Source organism: Kogia breviceps, chromosome 7, assembly GCF_026419965.1.
Source record: "Kogia breviceps isolate mKogBre1 chromosome 7, mKogBre1 haplotype 1, whole genome shotgun sequence".
NCBI classification, from domain to species: Eukaryota; Metazoa; Chordata; class Mammalia; order Artiodactyla; family Physeteridae; genus Kogia; species Kogia breviceps.
In genome coordinates, this window is record NC_081316.1 from 13,084,432 (window position 1) to 13,109,521 (window position 25,090).

At 61.1% G+C, this 25,090-nt stretch overlaps 1 protein-coding gene across 4 annotated transcripts in view; it reads left to right on the top strand.

Moving 5' to 3' along the window:
- DAGLA (diacylglycerol lipase alpha) overlaps positions 1-25,090 on the top strand; it is a 61,490-nt gene that overhangs the window by 23,837 nt on the left and 12,563 nt on the right. Inside the window, exons 2-10 of one of the 4 annotated variants that reach the window (XM_067037393.1) lie at positions 3,013-3,154; positions 12,362-12,500; positions 12,906-13,117; positions 14,511-14,612; positions 15,138-15,276; positions 19,083-19,170; positions 21,105-21,239; positions 21,840-21,917; positions 23,676-23,800. In XM_067037393.1, the coding sequence (XP_066893494.1) occupies positions 12,406-12,500; positions 12,906-13,117; positions 14,511-14,612; positions 15,138-15,276; positions 19,083-19,170; positions 21,105-21,239; positions 21,840-21,917; positions 23,676-23,800 (974 nt within the window). In that variant the 5' untranslated portion in view covers positions 3,013-3,154; positions 12,362-12,405. Of the gene's footprint in view, positions 1-3,012; positions 3,155-10,170; positions 11,263-12,361; positions 12,501-12,905; positions 13,118-14,510; positions 14,613-15,137; positions 15,277-19,082; positions 19,171-21,104; positions 21,240-21,839; positions 21,918-23,675; positions 23,801-25,090 lie in introns of those variants that run through there. The other 3 variants (XM_067037394.1, XM_067037395.1, XM_059069268.2) reach the window with 3 other exon arrangements.

Genomic DNA, 25,090 nt, shown 5'->3' on the forward strand with positions numbered 1-25,090 from the left:
TGGAAGGCGGGCAGCAGTCTAGCCCTCGGTCACCAGGGCTGTGCCGGGCAAGTGGCCCCAGCTCCACCTCCTGCCACACCCAGGGAGGAGGCCGGGAAGTGGAGGCCACAGAAGTGACAGTGTGACGAGGCTGGGGCCCCAGGCCCTGAGGGTGAGTCCTCTGGGAAGGAAAGTGACACCCAGCTCCGGAGCCCGAGGTCGGGCCCTGCTCTCTCCGAGCCGTCAGCTGCCCAGATACAGGGCAGGACCGGAGGGCGTGAGGAGGCGGAAGGCTGACCTTTATCCGGTGCCTGATGGGGGGGCCCCACTGTGGAGGCCAGTGCTCCCCCGCTTCCAGCCGACGTGGCCCCGAGCCTCTGGGCCCATCCCGCAGGCCAGGAGAGAAGGAGGGGGAGGCCAAGCTTTCCTCCTTGGGGGCCTCCAGCGTAGCAGAGAAGGTGAGGCAGGGGCTCCCGGAGCCTGCAGGAAGGCAGGCTGCCACTTCGCTGGTTAGCCACGGGCCGACCGACCGGGGCTGGGGCTTAAGGCCAGCTGGACAGGCCCTGAGCTTCGCCAGGGAGGAACCCCTGAAGTGAGCAGGCGTCTGGAGAGCAGGGAGCCCCGGGCGGGGCTCCATGGATGCGCGGGGAGATAGACACGGGAGCAGGAAACAGGCTTGCCCAGAGGCAGGGCCGGAGGGGGCTGGTGGTGGAGAGCTTTGGAGCTGATGGTTGGGAGTTTTCATCTTATTTAAAGGGCAGTTAGGAGCCCTAATGCACTTTTGAGGAGGGGGTTGATTTAACTAAAACTGTAAACGACGTGTGTGCGTGTAGCTAATGCTACCAAGCGCCCGCTCTGTGCCGGACCCGGCTCTCGGCACTTCACAGCTTTGAAGTCACCTTGTCCTCTTCCACGGGGGAGGCGCTGCCATCGCCATCCCGTTTTACCAAGGGGGAGGAAGCAGTGGTTGGCTCGTCTTGGGAAGTGACTCCGTGCCGCACTGTACTTTGAGGGTCACGGCTCAGTGCACGTCTGGGTGGACAGAAGCACTGGGACAAAAGGCCCAGCCCCGTCCTCCATCCAGTGGCCTCCGGAGCCCGCACCGCTTCCTGGAGGCCTGCGGTCACGTGCCTGGGTCTGGCTTTGTCATGCCTGGGGAGGTGCGAGGGGATGAGGGGCCTGTAGGAGTCTCTGAGCACCTGGCTCGGTGTTTCCTTTGGCCCTTTGTGGCTCAGGCCAAGCAGACACGTGTGATGGTCGGATTAGCTGGGGCTCCTGGGTGGAGCCGTCCTGCACCAAAATAGCAAGTAGAACTCTAGAAGTCAAGGCCAGAGTGGACCTGACAGGTCATCCTGTCCAGGGCCTCTCAAATGTTTTTTTGTTGTGTTGTGGTTTTTTTTTTTTTTTGCGGTACGCGGGCCTCTCACTGCCGTGGCCTCTCCCGTTGCGGAGCACGGGCTCCGGACGCGCAGGCTCAGCGGCCATGGCTCACGGGCCCAGCCGCTCCACGGCACGTGGGATCTTCCCGGACCGGGGCACGAACCCGCGTCCCCCTGCATCGGCAGGTGGACTCTCAACCACTGCGCCACCGGGGAAGCCCCTTCTCAAACGTTTTTAAGCACTGAGACTGTTTAGCTCAAACACAATGTTACGAGGAGCCCCAGTTTGTAACAGAGGTAAAAGCAGCTCTGACCATCATAGCCTGCCAACCCTAGCCTGCTGTGACCGTCTCCCCTCATCTGGGGGTGCCTGAGGGTTTCCAGAAACCCACTTGGGAGAGCACTGCCATCCGCTCACTGGGCACAGGAGAGGAGGGCCACAGAGGGGCAGGGCCTGGGCTGAGGCCTGAGGGCCGTTGGAAGCAGCACCTGCCGCCTCCGGCGATGCTCTGTGGGGGACAGGGGACGCTGGCCCTCCGGTCGCACACGGGAACTCTGCAGACCTCCTCCCCCGGGAAAGAGCTTGTGTTACGCAGTCACTCGATCCCTGCCTGCTTCTGCAATGCCCAGGGAATGGCTGAAGTGAAACTCAATAGCCTGCATGCGGGCCTGTGCCCTAGATGGCCGTGCTGCCCGGGCAGGTGGCCCCTCCGCAGATCCTCCATGGCCCACGCAGCCTCCCGGAGTCTGGAGGGCATTTCCCCCAGTGCAGGCAGAGGAGGCAGGCGCGATAGGACCGTGGTGGCACAGGGTACGCTGGGCGTGGGTTCCCAGAGGCGGGGTGTCCGGCTAGGTGTGCCCACTTAGCATCCTCGTTAGCAGCCTCGCTAGGGGGCCCCTCATGAAGTGGAGGGTGCTAATTCCTCTCAGAGGTGTTGCCAGCACCTGGAACAGGGAGTCTCTTCTCGGCAGCTCTTGGGAAGCCGGCCAGAGCATTGCAGATGAACTGCCTACTGGGGTGCTCCCAGGCACCGGCTCGCAGGAGAGCAGAGGCCCTGGGGGAGGCGAGGGGCGAGAGGGCCTGGCGGGGACGGCCAGTAGGGTGCAGAACTGGGCAGATGGGCGTGAGCCGTGGGCATCCAGAGTCTGAGCTGGGAAGGGGCCTGCAGTGGGGCACTGGGAAGCTCAGAGACACAGACAGGCAGGGGCATTCCGCAGGAGCTCCCCAGCCCCAGCTGAGCCGTGGGATGGTGACCCCCATCTCAGTGGCTCTTCGTGGATTAAGGAGGCAGGGCCAGTGAAGCCTCAGCCTGGCCGGCGGGGCTCTTAGGAGAAGCTGCCATCCCTGCCTGAGAAGGTAGGTCAGGGCATTACGTAGGCTGGCACGGGTGAGGGCAGGCACGGGTCAGCCTGGCGCCAGGGGTCGGGAGCAGGGCCCTTCCGTGTGGGAGGCTTGACTTCCCTCCCAGAGATCAGCAGCCCTGCCACAACTCGGGCAGTGAGGACGAGGTCTGAGCATTCTCAGGAGAGATGCTGGGTAAATAATAATGATACCAACGGATACTTCCCAAGAGCTGAGTGCTTTATGTGCATTATTTCACTTACTCCTTATGACTCCCTGTGAAGCGGGTACCTCCATTGTCCTCTTTTGCAGATGAGGAAACTGAGGCTCCGAGAAATGAAGTTCACAGGCAACTAGAAGTGACAGAACCAAGATCCAAACTCGGGGCTGTCCCACTCCAGGGCAGGAGGGAAGGCAGCGGCAGAGGCTCCTTGGATGAGCCGTCACCCTCCAGGTGCACACATTTGAGAGGGGGTGGGTTCCAGGGGAGGCGGGGTGAGGACGTTTTAGCACGTGAGGGACCATGAGAAGACCACCCGGGCAGCACAGAAAGGACTCCGCCTGGAGAGAAACACACCTGGGGTGGGTGCCCGCATCCATCCACAGACAGACGGGAGGAACTGGCCAGGGGCTGGGAAACCCAGGTGCCGTGGGTGTCTGTTAGGAGGCCAGCAGAGCCCACCTCTCTGGGCTACCCCAGGGCACCTCTTCCCCGGGCACCAGAATGAGTGTGGCCGTTCCTAGTTTCAGGAAAATAAACAATCTCCAAGGAAGAATTCAGAAATAAAACCTGGCCTGGCCAGAGGGGAACCTCTTCCACTATGGGAAACAGGTCCATTCCGGCCCAGGACTAAGTAAGCCCTGGTGTAACCGCGCCCCCCCCGCCCCGCCCCCAAGGAGAGCACGGGGAGGGCTGCGGAGTAGCCACGGGAGGATCCTCCTGCCTCCCGGCCCTCCCTCCTCGTTCCCCAGCAGCCAGGCCACTCTGCCAGAACAGCTAGTTGGTTCCCGGGGAGCTGGCTGGTGGCAGTGGCAGGGCCCGTGGCAGATGGCAAATTCTGCTTGTTGTAGATGAGTGGAAAATAATTAGCGTGAGAAGGAGAGGCTGGAGCCTCTGTGATAAAGGGAGCCCTGATGAGGGCTCGGGAGGGGCTGAGAGCACAGACCGGAGCCTCGCGGCCTGGCCCTCACCAGCTGAGTGACCTTGGGCAAGTTTCTTAACTTCTCTGGGCCTGTTTCCTCATCTGTAAAGTGGGTCAACAATAGCACTTACCTCATAGGGTTGCTCAAAGGATGAAATTAAAGTAGGTAATATCTGTGAGCTGCTTGCTACTACCGTACCTGGCATGTAGTAGATGCCACATAAGAATTTTTTTTTTTTTTTAAATAACTGGTGATAGAATAATTGTTGGAGCTATTTCTGGGTCCAGCCCAGCATGACCGTAGCCGTGACCCCCAGTAGTTGGGGCCCCTCCTTTTCATCCTCTTCCCTGAACTCTGTGCCCAGCTACCAGATTGCTCTTTCGTGGGGAGGGGCTCTGGCCAGCAAGCACGTGGACGTGGAGAGAACGCAGCAGAGAGGCCTGGCTTCGAAGCTGACTTGGCCTCCCGCTCCCTGGGTTATTTAACCTTGGAGCCTCGGCTTCCCCATCTGTGACATGAGGACAGCCGTACCCACCCATGGGCTCATGGTGAGGGGCATAGGAGGCTCTTCCCCTGGTCCTTCAAGGCTGCCCTGGGGCGGGGGGGGAGGGCCGGGAAGGGGCTTGCGAGTCTGAGCCTCTGCGGGGGGAGGGAAGCGGAGGCAGCAGCATCCCCCCTCCTGCCCACACTGGTTTCAGGCCCACCGTTTCAGTCCCAGGGCCTGGGCGTGTGAGGACCCATCTCTTGCCGAAATCCGGCCTCAGCCCTGGGCTGGCTCGACTCTGCCTTCTGCTTTGGCACAGCTGATGTGTGAAAAGCAACAGCCTTCCGGCCCCTAACTTGGGTTGCACACACCCAGGCCCAGGCTGGCTGTGCACGTGGCCCCCGGCCCACGCGCGCTCCTTCTCCGTCACCTCCTTCGCTGCCCTCCCCCTCCCCATGCCTCCCAGAGCCCAGCTTCTGTGTGGGACCCCACACCTGGGAGGGAGAGGGACTTGAAGGGCTGAAGGAACACGTGGGAGTAAGGAATTGCACTGATGGGCGGGCCTCTCACTGCTGTGGCCTCTCCCGTTGCGGAGCACAGGCTCCGGACGCGCAGGCTCAGCGGCCGTGGCTCACGGGCCCAGCCGCTCCGCGGCATGTGGGATCCTCCCGGACCGGGGCGCGAACCCGTGTCCCCTGCATCGGCAGGCGGACCCTCAACCACTGCGCCACCAGGGAAGCCCATAAGAGGATCACTTTTTTTTTTTTTTTTTTTTTTCCGCCTCGTCTTTGTCATGGGATCTTCGGGCAAGCCATTGCCCCTCTGTGACCTCAGTTTCTCCATCTGTAAAGCTGGGGTGGTACCCCTACTGTCTTATGAGGCTGGAATAAGAGGATGTAAAGTTTCTAGCCCTGGGCCCACCCCCCACGCACCTCCAGGCAGCCCGTGGACTCACCCCCCCGACCCCCGGGCTCAGTTTTCCTTATCTGCAGAGTGGGGCCAATGCCCACAGTCTCCCTGTGGCGGTGTGACCAGGAGTCTGGAGCCACAGGAAGACCCAGAGAGCTCTTTGTGGCCCCTCACTCCTTGGGGGACACGGGATGCCTGCTCCTGGGTTCGGAAACAGGCCTTTAGCTGAATCCTGCTCCTCAGAAGCAGCAGTTAAAACACGGGCTCTGGAACTCGGCTGTGTGACCCGGAGCAAGTCACTTCATCTCATCTGTAAAACGTGGTAATGGCGGTGCCTACCTCACAGAGTTACTCTGAGGGTTAAGTGAGTTACGTTTGCAAAGGGCTTAGACAAGGCCCAGGACGTGGTAGGCAACTGACAGATGCTGGAGGGAGCAGAACAACTGGGTCCCCAACTTCAGGTGGGCTGAGCTCTCCTCCATCACCCTGGAACCGCCCTGCAGCCTCGTGAAATGATTCTAGTGAACACGTGCGGATCCCCTCTCTCTGCAGATGCTCCCTCATTGAAGCCTCACAAGCCAGCAGAGAGATTAACTAGCTCTCTTAACTAGCCACACAGCTGAGAAGTGGAGGTGCTGGGATTTGACCATCCCTGGAGCCCATGCTCTGGACACGGCTAAAGAGGGCAGGAGCCGTCTTCCAGCCCACGTAGGCCAGGGGGCGGCCCCTGGTGAGCCCACCCCAGCTGGGACAGAAGCTCTGGGGGCCACCACTCACCCTGCAGGCTGCCCGGGGTCCAGTCTCCCTGCAGTCAGTCCCCCAAGTCAGATGCACCCCTCAAGACTAGTCAAGCTCCAGCGCCCAACACAGACAGGCCCAGAGGGTCTAGCAGGCAGCAGGTACCTGTCCCTTTCTCTGTTTATGGAGCATCTTCGCATTTCAAAGCCCTGTCACATGGGGCACCCCATTCATTATAGGAATGGGAGTCCTGGGCCCTCCCCTCAGGGCCCCAAGGATTGCAACACGTTACAGAGCTAAAAGAGTCCTTACCCAATTTACCTTTTAACTTTGGCCACCAGGAAGCCTGGAGTCTAATGACAGTTTCACATGTAGCTCCTGTGAGGGCCTTTATGTCTTACACAGGTACAACAATTTCCCCAACCTTCTATTTTAATCTACTTACTTTTTGTTCTGAAGTTTGTTTCTACATTTATATTCCGCCTTTTCATTGTTTGTGGTTCCTATATAGGCACACGCAGCCTTCGCTGTGGATGCAAATAAATATTAACAAATACAAAAATACAAGCCTCCCCTTAGTCCAGGCTCCTCACTCTTCAGAAGAGGTAACTGAGGTCTGGAGGGGTGGTGACTTTCTGGCCTGGGGATGCTGTCCTTGGTCTCGGACTGGCAGCTCTGGCCCCGTCACCGGGCCTCAGCAGGTTAGGGCTAAACGGGGTCTAGGGAAGGTGGGCTTGAGGCTGAGGTGTGCTCTTCTTCACCAGCTGAGCCGCAGAGTGACGGGGACCCCAGCCGCGGAGAGGTGGAGAGCTAGCCACTGATGACTCTGCGTGAAACCGTACAAATGATTGATGCCTCCTTTCGGGTTGATCTCCAGCGAGGGAGCTCATGTGGATTTTGCCAGCTTCCAAGAGAGTTATGTATCAAGAGTGCAAAAGAGAGGATCTCAGCCCAGGCTCCCTGGGGTGATACTCTGCTAATGGGAGTGCCTCTCGGGGAGTTCGAGAAGGGTGTACCGTGAGGAAGGGGAAGGGCTGGGCCAGCTTGGGAACGCTGTGTGTTCAGCACCAGGTGGGGTGGAGGGAATGGGAAAGCTGGGAGCCTCTGGGGCCTTTCTGAGCCTTGGTTTACTCACCCATAAAAGGGGGCCCCAGGACTGTTTCCAAGGCCCTTTCTAACCCCGACGTTCCTGCAGCGGGTGTGGGCTTTGGACGGCAGAAGGAAGGACCTGTGTCTCTTGCCTGCTCAGCCTCCTGCTCCTCTGAAGGTGTGGGGCAGAGTCTCTGAGCCTCAGCCTCCTCGTTCTTCAATAGAAATATTTAGCGGAAGAGCCAGATTCACTGAGCACCTAGTCTGTAACACGTGCTGGCTTAAGTGTATGACTCATTTAACCCTTGTGACAACTCTGAGGTAGCTACTGTTCTTAACCTCACTTTAGAGATAAGGAACCGTGGCACAGAGAGGTTAAGTAACTTGTCCAAGGTCACACAGCCTGTAAGTGCAGAGGCAGGACTCAGACACAGCCTGCTTTTAGAGCGTGTGGAGTGAGGGCGAGGCCGCCACCCTGCATCACTGCGGTGAGGATGGCAGGTGATTAGTCCAGGACGTGGGAGGTGCTCAGTTGATGTCAGATGTATCCCAGTGGCCCGGACCTTTCAGGGTGAACTTCTAGCACATTTTTGGCCCGGATGCCTGGTGGGAAATCTCATGGGTTGACCTAGAGGCTGCTGGTGACACTGGACGGGCCTCCTACAGCATATCATCCTGTCCTCTGTGGTTCACACCGACTCTGGTGTCCTGGCCCCCCTGCAGGCAAGCGAGGTGACCTCCCATGGCCCACCAGCCCCGAGCTGGAACTCTCTGTCCCGGAGGCGGCCCGTGCCCTCCTCCCTTCCCTGGGAGCTCTCAGCACCCCACCAGCTGGGACCCACTGCCAAGGGGCACTTCTCCCTGAAACGTGCTCCCTGGACCAAGCCCAAGGGGACCTTAGGATCAGGGGATGGGGCCCAGCCCAGGGCGCTTTAAATAGCAGCCCCGCTTCTCAAGGCGCGTGGCGGGAGCAGGTTACACTGTCAGGGCTCCTATGTGCTCAGTCCGGCCCTTACTGATCAGCTGGAGCCAGTCATGGGCATCAGCAGCTCCTGCCCAAACCCCAGCACCTGTCGCAGATCACCCTGCCACGAAGTCCCCAGAAGCCCCTCAGGAGCCCTGTTGATATGATGCCCAACCAACCCCCACCCAACGTGAATGGAGCCCTGGGCTCCGCCAGGACCTACGCAGACCTCTGTGACCTCGTCCCAGCCAGCTCTCGCTGCAGCCTTCCGTGGGCATGATGTTGTCCCCGTTTTGCAGCTGAAGAAACCAAAGCCCTAGCACAGTTAAGACAGCCAGAGGAGAGGATGGTCAGGGAGAGCACTGGGGAGGGACATTTCCCCAAAACTGAAGGATTTGAGCGAAGACGGGAAGGAGCCATGCCTCCAGCGCTTATGGCAGCTGCTTCAGGGGGATGGAGCGGTGGTTTGGAGGGGCCAGGGCTGCCCAGGGGGAGAGGCGGTGTGAAGGAGAGCAATGCTGCAAGGCCCCCGCCCTCTGGGACTCTCGGTTGAGCTGGGACAGGGATGCGCAGCAAGGAATCAGCAAGTTTAAGACAGTGTGCCCAGGGCTGCATTGGGATGAGGGATCCCATAAGGGAGCAGCCTGTTCTGCATGAGAGGAGTGGGGGCTGCTGTCAGGGAGGGTTTCAAAGGGTGGGTGACTTCTGGTCGGCCTAGAAAGATGAGTAGGATTTTGCCCGGCTGAGGAACTGGGGTAAACAAAGCCCAGATTCCAATGAGGTGTTTTTAGGGAGCAGCAAGTCTGGGGGGGGTCAGGAAAGGAGGGTGAAGCAGTGTGAGAAGGGGCTGGGGTACCTCCCCAGGCAGAAGGCAGCCCTGTGCCTGTCTATGCCTGGGATCCTTAGGGCTTGGGGAGTATCTTCCTGCTCCAGGATTCAGAGAGGGCAAGGCACCTGCCCAAGGTTGCACAGCCTGCCTGCCAGTTACTGAGGCCATTAGCTGCTACCTGAGAGGCTTGGACTTTATCCTGCAGACCACTGGAGCCATGGAAGGTTTTTAAAGTAGGGGTCAGCATGTGCATTTTAGAAAACAGTTTTGCATTTTTAGAGAGAGGAACTCCCCGCATGGTTAATACTTAACTTGGGGGCCTGAATCTCCATCAGGGAAGTCGGGCTTTGTGGGTGGAGGAAGAAGGGGGCCTCGGAGTGCCACTCAAGTCATTCCATCCACGTGGGGGGGGGTGTCCTGGTGCCCCCCCCCTCACACCTGCCTCTGTTGGGGGTTGCCCAGCCAGGGGCATGGGAGGAGCCCAGCAGTGCCCCTGTCCTCCCCCACCCGCCGGAGGGGGTGCCACACCTCCCCTGGAAGTGCCCCTGGTCTGGGTAAGGAAGGGAGGCTGTGCACTGCCCCCACTGAGGTTACTGAAGGGCACGGACCCTGTGCCCTAGGGGAGGAGAGCCAGAGGTGGTGCTTTGTGGCAGCCCCGGACCAGGAAGTAGCCTCTGCCCTCCCCCATCCTGAGACATTTCCTCCGGATGAAATCACATCCCCAGCAGGGGAACAGGCCCCCATTGTGAAGGGCTGGGGTCTCGAGAGAAAGGGCGTCTTTCAGGCCCTTAAAAATAGCAGCCCTGAGATGTATGAATCTGCATGGAGTAGAGTGGCCCATCCTCCCCCCAGCAGCAGCACAGGCCCTGTCACCCCCCAGCCCACACCATGACCTGGTGGTGACCAGCTGGAGAATCCACTAACCCAGGCCGGGGAGGGGCTGCTGGTCCACCGGGTTCACGCACTCTCCCTCTGCTTCGCCCGCCTGAGCTAAGACCGTCACTGGCTTTGTCCAGCACTGCTGGGCCCTCTCGTATGGTCCGCGTTAGACCCTTAGCAGGTGGGGATAATCGACACTTTACAGATGAGGAAACTGAGGCACAACTAGTAAGTCATACCTTTAGTGGGTGATGGAGCCCGTGTTGGAAGCCAGGCAGCGCTGGGCCTGGATTCTGCAGTGGTGGGCTGGGCCTGGGTGCAGGCTGGAGGGCGCGGGGTGTGGTCCCCAGGCCTGTAATGGGGCACTCAGTGGGGTCAGCCCGCGGCAGCCCTGCCACGTGGCCAAGGTGGGGCTGGCACTGACCACAGCTGTCGGCTGGGCACTCCCTGAGCTGGGGGACAGAGGCTGCCACTGGCCGTATCACTCCAGGGTCTTGACAGGTCTTCGGCCACTTCGGCAGGGGTGCCGGGCTCGCCTCCCCTCTCCCGCCTGAGAGCAGGGAGGGCGGGGCCGCGGGCACGCAAGGTTGTTAAGTGAATGATACGTGTGAGTTGAGGGAGTTTTAGCCATTGTAGACTCCCAAGAGGTGAAGGGCGGGGTGAGAGCAGGGCGACTGGGAAGGGTTCACCCTTCCATCCCTCCGAATGAGATGTTCTAGGCTCCTGGCAGGGCAGCTCTCACCCGCCAGCCCCTCTGGGACAGCCCTCCCCTTCCTCTGCCGGGGTCTGGCTTGATTAGAGCGGCGCCGCAGCACCTGCTGGGACCTCTCAGCCACTTCATTTGTGTGGGGGGCCCCTGAGCCCAACCCCAAGCTCCAGCTCACCCTCCGTGGGCCACCTGGAATCAGGGAAGGGCTGTAGAGAGCTGGCGGCGAAAATACCAGCTGTTGGCAGCTCTGTCCTTCCCAGCCCTGCTGCCACCCGTGGAGTCCCAGCCCCTCCCATCCCGTCCGTCCTTTCAAACCGGAGCCACTGCGGTCAGCCACTTGTCACAGACACAGGACTGGAGCCCCAGCCTCCTGCAGTTCCAGACCCCCCACCCCCCGGACACCCCGCCGCGCAGCTCCGCGCTCTCCATCCTTCTCCCGCTTCCCAGAATCCGTGCTCCGACTCCTCCTTGGAGAGAGTTGAATGATGTCACTTCCTGAGGGTGGGGGGAGGAGTAGGCACGACCCCAGCAGGCTAGCCCGCCAGCCTGCCCGCCAGGCCGCCACCTCTCTGGGAGCAGCCTGGCAGCGGCTGGATGAAGTGGCTGCACCAGGGAGAGGGCGACCGAGACAGGCTGGGCTGGACGTGCTGGCCGGCCACCTGGCTCCACACCCCATCGCCCACCCTGAGGGCCGCGCCCACCGGCCGGGGAGACTTGGCCACTTCCCGAGTGATGCTGGTCTCCGCAGACACTCTTTTTCCCTGGAGCCGTCACCGGGGAGAGGAGGACTTGCCGCCCACCTCTGGACCAGGTGCCATGTAAGCCTCTGCCAGCCTGGGGGCAGCTGCCCACCAGCACCCAGCCTCCCGCAGCAGGGGTTCCTCCGCACAGTTGAGCGCAGTGCTGTCCCGGAGCCCCTCGCCCGTGTCTCCCGGGCCCCCCCCCCCACCGTGGGGAGCCAACCAGCCGGCGCCCCTGCCCTGGTTCCTGGGGCTCTAGGGAGGGGGGGGGCCCGGATTCCTGGGCCCCCTCCTCCCTGAGCTTGCCTGTGGCTAACTTGAATTCAGCTACTTCAGAGAGTTGGGATCTGGGCGGTAAAGGCTGCATGGTCCAGGGTGGGTGTGGGAGCCGTGGTCCCAGGAGGATGGGATACCCGCAGGGCTTGCCCACTGGCCTTCCGGCAGAGGGGCTGGGCACCCCAGCTACGCTCCTGACCCCCCATCTCAACCACGTCCTTCCCTGCCAAGAGGCATAGCTGTGGTTGGGAAATCCGTCTGATGGGTGCAAAATCAAGTCATGGAGCGCGCTCCCGGCATTCCAGCAAAGCACAAGACGGAAGACATCCTTCCGCAAATATTTACTGAACACCTGCTGTGTGCTCCCGTCCTCCATGTGCGCCAGCCCCACGCATGCCCTCACCCCCACCTTCCCCAAGGCCTTCGGCCCTCCACCTGCCCGGCTCAGCTCATGCCGGGAGACAGGCTCAGGCTTGGCCCTGGGGAGCCCTCACCCAGCCCCAAGGACAGCATGAACTGGGCAGCAGGCGGTGGGTGAGGGGGCTCCCTGATCCCATGGAAAGGGAAGCAGGGGTGAGCCCAGGTCTTTAAAGGAGCTGAGCAGTTCCTGCTGGGGTAAGCCCAGCCAGAGCCGATCCCAAGGGGTCTGTGCCAGCCTTGGGGGAGGAGAATCCTCCGGGGTAAGGCTGAAGCCAGTGTCTGGCTGCTACAGTTTTAGATGTCGCCTCCAGGGGGTGGATACGGTGGGAGGTGGATCCTGCCCAGGGATAGGCCTGAAAGCCCTGGGGCTGTAGGGCCTGGGAGAGATGCCTCTGCTGCAGGGCACGTCTGAGCAGGAGCGCGGCGGCCCCCGGGTGCCGCAGCAGCCCGGGCAGCCTCAGGGTCCTCTGCTGTGTTTCAGGAGGTGAGCGCCAGGCCCGCTGAGCCTCTGCAGAGCTGCCAGCCATGCCCGGGATCGTGGTGTTCCGGCGGCGCTGGTCTGTGGGCAGCGATGACCTCGTCCTGCCAGCCGTCTTCCTCTTCCTCCTGCATACCACCTGGTGAGTCTCGGGGCCACGCCGCGGGCCCGGAAGGAGGCCTTCTGGCCGTCTGTCCCCACCCTGTTGTGTTCCCAGCTCCCCGGAGTTGGTGCCGAAACAGCGACGCCTTTAGGGCGATACCCCCGTGGAGCCCAGAGGCCCCGCCTGGCCACCCCCGGACCTGACCCCAGCACTGGGCGGGGCTGCTGTGCTGTCTGCCCACGGCTGGTGGCTGGGCTCCCCGACCTTGCTCCCCTGTCCCTGGATGCGCGTGTCCTCAGAGGGACTTGCTGCCAGGTCGACAGCGGTCCTGCTCCCAGAGCAGGGCAGCCCTCCGCCCGGAGTCCAGGCCGCGCGCGGCCGCCCGCCAGAGGCCGTGGGAGGTGTGTGGGCCGCCCGGCGCCTCTCACGTGCACATTCCCCCAGGTTTGTGATCCTGTCCGTGGTGCTGTTCGGCCTGGTCTACAACCCGAACGAGGCCTGCTCCCTGAACCTGGTGGACCACGGCCGCGGTTACCTGGGCATTTTGCTGAGCTGCATGATCGCTGAGATGGCCATCATCTGGCTGAGCATGCGCGGCGGCATCCTCTACACGGAGCCCCGCGAATCCATGCAGTACGTGCTCTACGTGCGCCTGGGTAAGGGCCCCCTGCCGTGGGAGAGGGTGCCGCTCCGGCCCACCCCCACCCCCACCCCCACCCTCCTCCTGGGCCCAGCGTTCTTTCAGCCCCACACGGTGGGCTGGGCCCTGTGCCAGCACCGGGGCCAGCAGCGAACAGGCAGACTTACTGGGCCCGCTTCTGGAACCGGGGGGTGGGCAGACTGCGGCCTAAGGGCCAAGCGCAGCCCGCCGTCCGTTTTTTAAATAAAGTTTTATTGGAACCCAGCCACACTCATTCATTTAGTACTTACTGCCTCTGGCTGCTTTTGCACGGCCGCAGCAGAGCCGAGTAGGTGTGACGGACGTTATGACCCACAACACCTAAAAATATTACTTACTCTGTGGCCCTTTACAGAAAAAGGTTGCCGACCGCGGCTCCATCTAGGCTGTGCATATCTCTTCAGCAACTTTGTGATCCTTCCCCAGACAGCCCCCCGCCCTCCCAGGGGAGCCCCTCGGCGGCCTGGACCAGCTCCCGGAGGACCCGCCTAGCTCCTCTTCCTGGGCTCGGGTTGCAGCCGCCTCTCTCAGTCACTCCTGGTGGACGCTCTTGTGCTCCTGTGGCCTGTGCTAAGGCCTCTTCCCGTGTTAACTCAGGAAGGAGCCACTGTTGGTCTCATTTTGCAGATGAGGAGTCTGGGGCCCAGCGAGGTTACTTTGCTCTCTTAAGGTCACATGGCTAGTAAGCATATGAGTGTCAGAGCTGAGATTTGAGCCCAAGTTGTCTGGCTCTAAAGCCTGGGCTCTCGGCTGCCGTACTGGGATGCCTGTAGAGCTGGGGCTTCCAATGCTGCCCCCTGGGGGGGGGCGTCAATTCTCCCACCTGCCTCCCTAACCCCATCTCAGCCCTGGGCCCACCGCTCTGGTCTGGGCAGGGCACCTTGGGCAGCTGGCTGCTGGGGCCCCTTCCCCCTCCTGCCTCAAGTGCCAGAGGCCTCCTCCTGGGAATAGCAGTTTCCATTAAATGAACACCCCGTCACCCAGTTCTCACAGCCCTGTACCATGGACCTTGTCACCCCCATTTTACAGACGAGGAAATGGAGGCTCAGAGAGATTAGGTAACTTGCGTAAGATGCGTCTGATCCCAGGGTCCACGGGGATAGTTCTAATTCCTGAACGAACAGAGAAACGCCTCTTCGTCATGCACCTTCGCGGTCACCTTCTCAGGGAGGCGTCGGGGCCTGAGGGCACATGAGTAGAACAGGCGGGGGGACAGTCACGCTCCCTGGGCCCTCTGCGCCACGAGGCCTGTGTGGCAGGGGCGGCGGGGCAGTCGGCTGCCAAGCTGGAGGGCATCCTGTGGCAGGAGGAGCCGGGCCCGGGTTCCAGGGCCTCCCCGTCCTTCAGCTGGGGCCCTGCTCTCCTTGCAGCCATCCTGGTGATCGAGTTCATCTATGCCATCGTGGGCATCGTCTGGCTCACTCAGTACTACACCTCCTGCAATGACCTCACTGCCAAAAACGTCACTCTCGGTATGTTGGTCGGCCCAGGGGTGGAGGGGCCGGGGCCATCCCTAACCCTAACCCTGACCCTGACCCTGACCCTAACCCTAACCCTAACCCTGGCGTGGAGGGCACAGGGCCAGGTTAGACAGGGCAGCCCTGGGGTGGAGGGGACGGGTCAGGTTAGAGAATAGGAAGCTCAGGCACCGTGATAGGGAAACCGTTTCCATGAGGGCGCCGGGCAGGTTGCCTTCCTCCTGCAGTCTGCCACACCCCCTTGCGGAACCCTGGCTTTCGGGGGCTGCAGCAGGCACAGCGCTGCCCGGGGCTCCAGAAACCCACATAGCCGTCTGCTCGTGCCAAGGATGGGCCTGGGGGGGTCACGGCTCAGCCAGGGGACGGCTGTGTGGCCAGAGGCTAGGGCCAGGGCCTTTGGAGCCTTGCTGTCGGGCCCCAAAAGCAGTTGGGGGTAGGGAGGCTCCAGTGCCCCTTCTTCAGAGCCAGAGAGGCGTCCCCAGCACCACGACCCTTGGCTCCCCACGCCCGCCTCCACAGGGATGGTTGTCTGCAACTGGGTGGTCATCCTGAGCGTCTGTATCACCGTCCTCTGCGTCTTCGACCCCACGGGCCGCACCTTTGTCAAGCTGAGGGCCACCAAGAGGAGGCAGCGCAACCTGCGGACCTACAACCTGCGGTCAGTGGGCCGGGTGGGCGGGCGTCCCCCGCGGGGTTTGCTGACAGTGGGCAGAGGCCGGCCCCACGCCTGCCTCCCGGCGTCTCAACCTGCGTGAGCCCCGGCCGCCGGCCAAAGGCTTGCCTCAGGTTCCCGGTCTGTAAGGTGGGAACCGCAGTAATTCCTGCCTCGTGCTCTGCTGTGAGCTTTAACAGAGTGATGATTAACACCAGGCTGATGGGAGGTTCGTGCTCAGTACATGGTAGCACCGTTATCACCTTTAGCGCTAACAACACGAGAGTGATGGTCGGAAGCGCTCGGACGGCGGGCCACGAATTGCACGTATTAACTTGCAGTAACTCCCTGAGGCAGCTGTCAGCGTCATGCCCGTAGTACAGAGGAAGAAACAGAGGCACAGAGGGCTTATGTGGGTTGTCTGAGGTGACACAGCTGGTAAATGGTGGCGCTGGGCTCAAGCCTAGGCAGTCTGGCTTTAGAGCCCTTGCTCTTAAGCACTAGGCAAGGCTGCCTCTAGGATTAAGGGGGCTGGAGGAGGTTAACCAAGGAAGGCTTCCTGGAGGGGAGATGTTTTGCACAGTGTTTTGGAGAAGGGGGGAGGCCGTGCCATGGCAGAGAAAACGCGGGAGGACATCCAGGCACATTCACAGGGTTCCTGTTTATTGAAAGCAAAAGAGAGAGGGGTGCTTCCAGGGTGGGTCACAGCGACTCCTACATATTGAGCTTCTGTTCTGCATTAGGCCCTGCACTGAGCCCCTTCCGCCATCAGCCTGTTTAATCCTTCTGCCAACCCTGGTGCGGTTGTGAGACCCATTCTACAGATGAGGGGTCCAAGTCCCAGAGAGGGCAGGTCACTTACTTGCCCCAGGTCAGGCTGGTGGGGAGTGGAACTGACACTCCATCCCCAGCCCAGGGCAGCAGGGTCAGGAGCCCTCAGCCAGGGGCGTGTGCTGCCCAGGCCCCCACCCCACCCTCACGCGCCTCTGTGTCCCAGCTCCCCTGGGCCCTCCACGTCAGCTCGGCACTGCAGCCAGAGCCTCACCTGTGCCTGGGCTGGCCACTTCCCAGCCCCCAATGCCAGGTTTTGGAGCCAAGGCCCCAGAGCCCCTTGTTCTTCTGGCCGCAGCTGGCCACTACCACCGGTACTATTCTGCTCATTCTAAGCACATGCCCCCACCTGGCCTGGTTTCTGGGCTCCTGAGGTCCTGGGGAAAAAACTCTGCCCTCCCCAACTCTGGGTAATTGCCTTTGGGGCCCAGGGCAGCCAACGCCTTTGTAGTTGACGGTTGTTGGTGGCTTTCATCTGAATTAGAAAGTTTGCCAGCGGTGCCAGGCCCTGGGCGGTTAGTGAGAGTCCTCAAGCTCACAGGTCCCCCCCTGTTGTGGTTGGTCCAGCTTTTAAGCGGGCTTGGGAGGGCAGCCCAGGCCACAGCTGGGTTGCTGTGACCACCTCTCAGGCTCTTCCGGGCTCGCCCTCCCGCTGCTCTGAAACCAACAGACAGTTTTTCTAACAGGGACGTTTTCAAGGCTGCTGACCCTCATCAGCTTCCAGGTTTGGGGCTGTGCACAAGCCCTGCTGCCTCACACCAACGGGTTATTTTAGTCTCTGGGAGTCAGGGAGCTGTTTAAGTCCTTCGCTCTTTCTCCTTCCAGTGAACTCTGGTGGGGTTTGGGGTGGGTTCCCACCACTACTTCCTAGGAGCCTGACCTTGGATCTTTGCGGAAGGAGTGTGTCTCCCTTCGCTTTAGTGAGCCCCGGGGCGGGGGGTGCTGGGTCCATGAACTTTCTGTCCAGACTTTTTAAAAAATGTATTTATTTTTTAAATTTATTTTTGGCTGCGTTGGGTCTCCGTTGCTGCGCACGGGCTTTTCTCTAGTCGCGGCGAGCGGGGGCTACTCTTCGTTGCGGTGCACAGGTTTCTCATTGCGGTGGCTTCTCTTGTTCCGGAGCACGGGCTCTAGGTGCGCAGGTTTCAGTAGTTGTGGCACGCCGGCTCAGTAGTTGTGGTTCACGGGTCCTAGAGCGCAGGCTCAGTAGTTGTGGTGCACGGGCTTAGTTTGCTCCACAGCATGTGGGATCTTTCCGGACCAGGGCTGGAACCCGTGTCCCCTGCATTGGCAGGTGGATTCTTAACCACTGTGCCACCAGAGAAGCCCACTTTCTGTGCAGATTGAGTGTGTCTCTCCCTGTCTTGGTCTATGTAGCCTAACCGATGCTGTAGGCCAAATGTGTCATTGGCTCCATCTGCCCCCTGGTGGGCATAAGGGGTACTGCAGTAGAGTATACAGCACTTAACGTCTGCCAGAGGGAAGGAAGGAATTTCTCTTCGAATGTTTAAAAGCCAATTTGGTTAGAAAGGGTTAAAGAACGTGATGCTCTGGGAACTCAGCTTGGCCAGCATGCTGTCCCTTCATCAAGTCCCAAGTAAGGGGGACGTTGGCTTAGGATGTGAGGCTACCCAAGTCCCTTAGGGCTGGCAGGTCCCAGAAATAGGAAATCCCTTGCACCGTTTCCTAACCCCCTCCTGTAGCCCTGGAAGACTCTGTGGCTTTCCCTGTCCTTGTGGCCCATGGCCGGTGGAACCAGGGTTGGGAGCAGGAAGCGTCCCTTAGTTGCAAAGAGGAGCCGAGAGGCAGGGGAGGAGGACCCGGTCTGTCACTCCTGATGGATGCTAAGTGCCTTGCAGGCATCCAGGGCCACCCGTGTCTGCCCCTCCTGACCACCCAGCACCAGGCTCTGAAGGAGCTGATGGGAGAGCACATGTCACAAAAGCAAGCCAGCCCCTCTTGCTCAGTCTGGAAATTTACTTTATTATTATTTTTTGTGTGTGTGGTATGCGGGCCTCTCACTGTTGTGGCCTCTCCCGTTGCGGAGCACAGGCTCCGGACGCGCAGGCTCAGCGGCCACGGCTCACGGGCCCAGCCGCTCCGCGGCACGTGGGATCCTCCCGGACCGGGGCACGAACCCACGTCCCCTGCATCGGCAGGCGGACTCTCAACCACTGCGCCACCAGGGAAGCCCTGGAAATTTACATTTTTAATATTGCATCTGTTATCTTTATGCTCAAAACACACCGACTTCTGGGCACCCAGCATTGGAAGGGTCTCCGTGGATAATCGGTCAATTGCTCTCCCTTTGGGTACAGACTCCTGGGTACCCTGACTCCCCATCAGAGCAGCCAGACCCATTGGGGCTGGGGTTGAGGGGTGGAACAGACAGGGGCCAGCCATGCAGATGAAGGGCAGGGGCCCTCTCCCCTCTAATGTAACAGATCCAAGGAGTTGAAGAATGCAGAGCCTCCTTCAGCCCCTTAAACTTCCCCAAGTACAGACAACGTGAGAAATCCTTTCTGAGAGGGGAAACAGGTCTCTGCGGCAGGTTTGCTCCAGGCCAGGAAACAAGTCGGCAGAGAGGCCAGCACCCTGCCGCCATCTCCCAGGGCTCTTGATTTGAGCTTTTGGAGTGGGCCGCAGGGCAGCCCCCGGTTCGGGCTGCCAGCTCTGAAGCCCCCAGAGTGTGCTTTTCTCAGTCTGCCAGAAGCTGGGAGTGTAGGCCCTGGCCTCGGCCAACAGTACACCATCTTAGGCCATCAGGGGCCCCCCAGGGAGAGCCCTGCTGGCTGATAGCCCGGTCACTGGCCGGCCAGCCAGCCTTGGCCGGACCCAGGCCTATTCTCCCCTAGACCCTCCTACCGGGGAGCCCTTTGCTGGGGTCCTGGGAACAGGCTGTCCTGTTTCTGTAATGTCTGGGCCCGGCTCTTCTGGTCGGGCCCTCTGACCTCACACATACCAACTCTCCCCCACTGCAGGCACCGCTTAGAAGAGGGTCAGGCCACCAGCTGGTCGCGCCGGCTCAAAGTGTTTCTCTGCTGTACTCGGACGAAGGACTCCCAGTCAGTAAGTACTGGGAAGTCGCCGTCCTGGGGCTCACGTGCTGCTGTAGGCGACTCAGCTCTGCCGGGTGGGGCAGGGCTGGGCTTTGAGAGGTGACAGCCTGCTCCTAAGAGGACCTGTTATTATTCACTGAAGGACTCCCTCCAGCATATGAAACATCCAACCCCTTGCTTTGTCAAGGAGACAGAAAAATGTGAAGACCTTTTATCCATCCCCTTGGAACTCAAGAGTTTAGTTTAGGGGAAGAGATACTCAAATATCAGGGCAACCTAAAGACAGAGAAAAGCAGCATCTCAGCAGCTGCAGGTCCCTCTGGAAGATCCGTCCCTCAATGTGTACTGTTAGACCTCTGCACCCGCCAGGGCGCTGCGGGTCAGTGGTGGGTGGCCCCCGGGTTGGGGAGGGGAGGCAGGGCCCTGGGGGGGCCCTCAGCGGAGCCCACCCCCCCCAGCGCTGGCAGGGCCCTTAGGGGTTATCTAGTCCACCCCTCGTTTTGCAGATCACGCAGCTGAGGCCCAGAGAGGTGGAGTGACTCGCTTAGCATTCCACAGCTAGTTAGTGGCAGAGCTAGTGAGGTCAGGAGGCCACTGCTTCCCAAGCCAGACAGGAGGTGCCCTCCATGGAAGCCCCCGGAAGCCTTGAGTGGCTCCTATCCACTAGCAGCCCCTTGTGAGCTGTGGAGTGAGTAATGAAACGTAAGAAAGTCCCTCCTACCCAGAGGTTCCCTGGTGGGTGGGAAGCCCCCCCTGACCTCCGGGGCTCTCGGGGAAGTCTGAGGGGGTCTCAGCTCAGGACATGCAGGGGACACACCCACCCCTCCTGGCAGACAGCTTCAGGGCTGGCATTGGAGCCTGGGGAAAAAGCAGAACGTCTTTTCTCAAAAAGGCCGGGGATCCCCCAAACCTAGGTCCCATCCAACACTGATGGCCTGGGGGTCAGGTCGGGTCAGGTCCAGCCCAGAGAACGTTTTTGATCAACTCATGCTGTGTTGCTTAAAAATTTGAATGGGTTGCCAACATTTAAAAATCAGGGCAGTTTAGGTAAAGTTCCGTATTTCTCGATTTACCCAAGGTGGGCCTCTCAAAGCAGTAGCCGGCTCTGTCTGGCCCCATTCGGCTTTTGAGTTTGCAACGCTTGATTTTTCCTCTCTACCATGTGCCAGACACTCAAGGGTGAAACCCAGCGAGAGAAAACCAGTTGCCATGAGTTTCTTCCCACCACAGCCTCTCCTGACCAGTTAGGAAAGAGGTTCCAGACTTCAGCTTGTCGTGAGGCAGAGAAGCCTGCACTCTGCTGGCAGGGCTGCGTCTGTCTGCCTTGCCTCCCGCCCCCAGGCCCCAAGCATGGCCTGTCCTGAGAACACAGCTGGCAGGACAGCTAGCGGGGCCAGTGGCCCCAGGTCACATGCCCCTTCTACAGGCACATAGTGGGGGTCCCTGAGCCTACAAGTGTGGACAGGTGGGGGAGGAGGCCTGAGACCCAGGGCCCGTACAGCCCTTAGCAGGGCATTCAAGGTCACAACGGGGGGGAGGCAGGAAGAATTCCCGTGTGGGGAAAGCAGCCAGGAGCTCGGTTGTGGTTCCTCTTAGAGAGGAAGGCCGAAGGAGAAACAGGCCAGGCCCAGGCCTTGATTCCTAGTCCTGGGGAAAGAACGGGAAACGGCTCCCCGGGGGCATCTGTGCGGGGTAGACGGTCCCCGGCGAGCGCCGAAGGAGAAGGGTCCGCGGTGTCTGGGACAGCTTCTGCCGGGTCTTCAGGGGCCCGGAGCCGAGGACGGGGCCCTCAGGGTCACGGCTGCAGAGGGCCGCATGTGGGGGGCTGGGGGGAACTTGCACAGGGGACCCCGAGCAGACACGCAGCCCCGGGCATTCACGCCCCGTGTCTCGTCCTCTCTCCTGCTCCCCTGCCGCCGCCTCCTGCCTCCCTGGACCTCGTAGGACGCCTACTCGGAAATCGCCTACCTCTTTGCCGAGTTTTTCCGAGACCTGGACATCGTGCCCTCCGACATCATCGCTGGCCTGGTGTTGCTCCGGCAGCGGCAGCGGGCCAAGCGCAACGCCGTGCTGGACGAGGTGAGCACGCGGCCATCCTCAGGCCACCTCCCCGCACCGCCCTGCTCCCGGGCCCTCCCTGCCGCCCCTGCTGCCCGCCCCGGGTTCGCCCACCCTTTTGGCCCAGGAGGCCACCCTTTGACGTTCACTCCCCTCCCTTCCCCAGCTCACCCTTCACCTCTCGTGGCTCTCGCTTGAGCGACTTCCCTCTGCGGGGCTGCGAGGCTGCCTCCAGGGCCCCGGGGGACGTCTAATCACGGGCCCAATGAAGCATCCAGCTCCACGCTCCAGCCTCTGCGCTTGCCTCTCCACCCCACCCCAGCCAACACACCAGTCCTAGTTGGGGTCTCCCGGCATCCCATGCAAAATACGTCTTCTCCCGGCCTGGGCTAGCGATGTCCCAGGGGACTGATGCTTTGGGTGGAAGGGGAGCAGCTGGAGATATGAGGAGACCTCAGATTTTGGAAAACTGGCCGGGTCACGGAAGAGCTAGAAACCACACGCTACTTTGGGCTCTCAGGCCCTGGGGAGGCAGGCGGGGTGCAGAGCTGGGGGCCTGGACCCCTTTCTCAGCCGTGCAGCTGGGCCCGGGGCCGTCACCCTAACGTGCCTGTCTTCCAGGCCAACAATGACATCCTGGCCTTCCTGTCTGGGATGCCGGTGACCAGAAACACCAAGTACCTCGACCTCAAGAACTCAGTGAGTCAGAACCACCCGCCTCCACCCCGTGCTGGCTCCCTCCCTCCCTCTGCCTGGACGACCCCAGCAGACCACCTGCCCCCCCTGCCCTTGCAGTCGGGCACACCTGCTCTGCACGGGACCCCCTCAGCCCTCCAGGCGGCGGCCCCCCTTCTCAGTGTGCGCTCCCTTCCTCCCGCGTCCCCCCCAGCGGCCCCACCCCCACCCCTGCTTCACCGCCGGTTCTACAGAAAAGACCCCTGAATCAGCCTCAAGGTGCTCAGAACGCTTGGTCCTGGCGTCCTGAGGTGATAAAGGGCTTCAGGAGGGTGAGCTGTTACTATTATTGCCACGCTCGTTACGGTTACAAAAGGCAGCAGGACACAGCGCTTTGGTTTCCAAGCTTTTTTGAGTAGCAGAACCTCTTAAGCGCCTGTAGGAGAGATCCGGTGTGTGTGTCCCAGTAAAGGAGCTCCTCACCCAGGGCTGCAACTGCAGCTGGAGAGCCGGCCCTGCCCCAGAAGCAAAGCGATTCAGTGTAGCGGGGGGCTGTGACCTTGAGCAAGTCCCTGACCCCTCCGAGTCTGTCCCTGCAGCAGCATAAACGGCGCTGGGCCTGCCTTTCACCCAGAGCCCCGGCGGGGAGGGGACCAGCCATCCGGAGCCCCGTTCCCTGCACGGCGCCAGTATACAGTGGTGCCAGTCGGGACAGTGTTAGAAAGGATTCATCCTGCACATCTGAATCCCCTGGAAAAGCCTGTTCTCCGTTTGCCCCCGCTCCCCAAAATGGGCATTCGTATCCCCTCGTAAAATAGCCTGTCCATAGCGTGTGCCCAGAGCAGCCGTCCCAGCCTCCCGGGGCTGCCCAGGCTCCCTCTCACGGTGCCCTCTCTCGCCTGTGAGGGGCAGGGGAGGGGCAGCTGAGCCTCCGGGTGCCAGCGCCCCGCCCTCCTGCCTGAGCCCAAGAAGGTAACTACCTTCTCCAGTGCTTTCCTGGACAGCAGGCAGAGCAGCCAGGGGGCGGTTCTACCCCTCGGGGCCCCGATGAAGGTGCTGTTTATTTCACTTCACAAGATGACTAATCACCCCCTTCACCTTTTACAAGGTGACTAATTCCCTCTAAGTGCAGGCGTCCCCAGTGCCTGGGGCACCCAGCACACTGGAAGCCGCTTGGCTGGGATACCTGCTTGCCTTCCTGCAGGCTGATAACAGCCACCGGCCTCAGACACCAGCTTTCCAACAGGCGCCTTTCTCAGAGATCCCAATGTGCCCAGAGCCCCTGACGGTGGGCCACTGGTCTGGTCCCCAGCATGTCCATGTCTCCAGGGCCGGCCCTGCTGCTCTGTGGCCTGGGCAGCCCCCTCCGGAGGGTCCGGGCCTCTCAGGGTTAAATTACCCTTTTCGATGGAGGGGGGGGCCTGATTGCCGCGGTGGGCGATTGTCGCTGTAACCTCCCCCTCTCTTTCCTTCTCGGGAAAACGGGCCAGGAAATCGATCCAGTGCTCTGAGTGTTTTTCTGTCCCCAAATCATTAATTTCTGAGATTGGAGCAATGGGACAGGTCTTAGGAGGATTCGTGCCCTGGTTACATGGAGATAATTAGGGAAATGCAATTATCTGGAGGAGCGGGTCCTCCGAGGCGGGGGTGGGGGTGGGGGTGGTCTGCAGCCCGTTGGGAGGGCAGCTCCTGCCTCCATCCTCCATCGAGGGGAGCCCATGGGCCCCGAGGCTACAGGCAGGAAGGGCAGGAGGTGACCGCCCTCTGCCTCTTCTCTTCCAGCAAGAGATGCTCCGCTACAAAGAGGTCTGCTACTACATGCTCTTTGCCCTGGCTGCCTACGGGTGGCCCATGTACCTGATGCGGAAGCCGGCCTGCGGCCTCTGCCAGCTGGCCCGGTCCTGCTCGTGAGTATTCCGGCCCGTCCCCCTAGCTGGCGGCATGTGCAGAGGGGCCGTGGTCACAATGCTGGGCCTGCCCACGGGGGGGCGCTCCCTAAACGGACTGTACCTGCTACCCTGCCCCCTGCGGTCCGCGTTGCTTCTCTTCTGCACCATCTCTGGGCCTCAGCCTTTCTAGTTCGGCGTTATCCCTGGATGGGGAAAAGCGTGGACTTTGGAATCACACGGTATCAGGTTTGAATCCACGCTGTGTCACTGGCAGCCTTGAGCAAACCGGTCTACCTCTGCAAGCCTCAGTTTCCTCAGCTGTAAAATGGGGATGGTGATACATACCTCCTGGGGTTGTTGTGAGAGGACGAAATGAGACGTTGCCCAGCATCTGGCTGTGCAGCTCACCCCTGTCCCATCTCTCTCCCTGCCCCCTCAACTACTCCCCTCCGCCCTCATCTTCCTTCTCCCGGCTCCCTTCCTGTGCTCTGCGTTTCTGGAAGAAAGGCCTTTCCCGTTTGAGGCCCAATCCATAGAAGCCTCTGGAAGGGCAGCAAGAAGGTCCTTTGTGAAAGGCTCCAGCCCTCTTCACAAGGAGTTGGCATGGCTTCAGCCGGGTGCCGCCCTTAGCCCACCGCCAGGGGCCGGGGTGGACTCTGCTTTCCTAAGTGGGCCAGAGGAGGGCTCGGCTGCACGAGGGCCCCTCCCCTCCTTTGGTGTCTCCATGCTCTGCCCAGGCCGGGCAGAAGGAGGACAGCTCCCTGGGCTCCCTGTTCCGGAAAGGCTGGCACGCTGGGCGGGCAGCTTCTGTTCCCCGACACGACCGCCCTTGGGGCCCAAGTGGCCACTCCCTTCTTCAGCGTCCCTTTTCCCAGAAAGCTGGGGGGCTCTCAGGCTTGTTCTCACCATCCCCCAGCGACTGACACAGCTGACCAGGGCCTCCCCACGCCCCGCCCCGTCTTTGCCAGCCTGCACACTGCTTCTCCCCGCCAGCATCCTTGGGAGCCCCTGCAGCAGCCGAGAGGCTTCTCCAAATGCGCGTGCCGCCGGGAGTCCTGAGACCTGGGCTCCGACAGCCCGGCTCCGTCATCTGTACAGGCGGTGTTCGTCCTGCCCACCCTGTGGGGTATCTCAGAAGCCGGGCGGTCACCGGCAGCCCGGGCACTTGAGGGGCTCTGCAGACAGGAGCGAGGCTGCACTTGCAGCAGCTTCTCGACGCTGCAGGGGCAGGAAGCAAAAGGACCTCAGACCCCGTGAGGGCTCGGTGAGAGCCCGGCCCCGGGGCGCGGAGGGGAGGCGGGCTCAAGT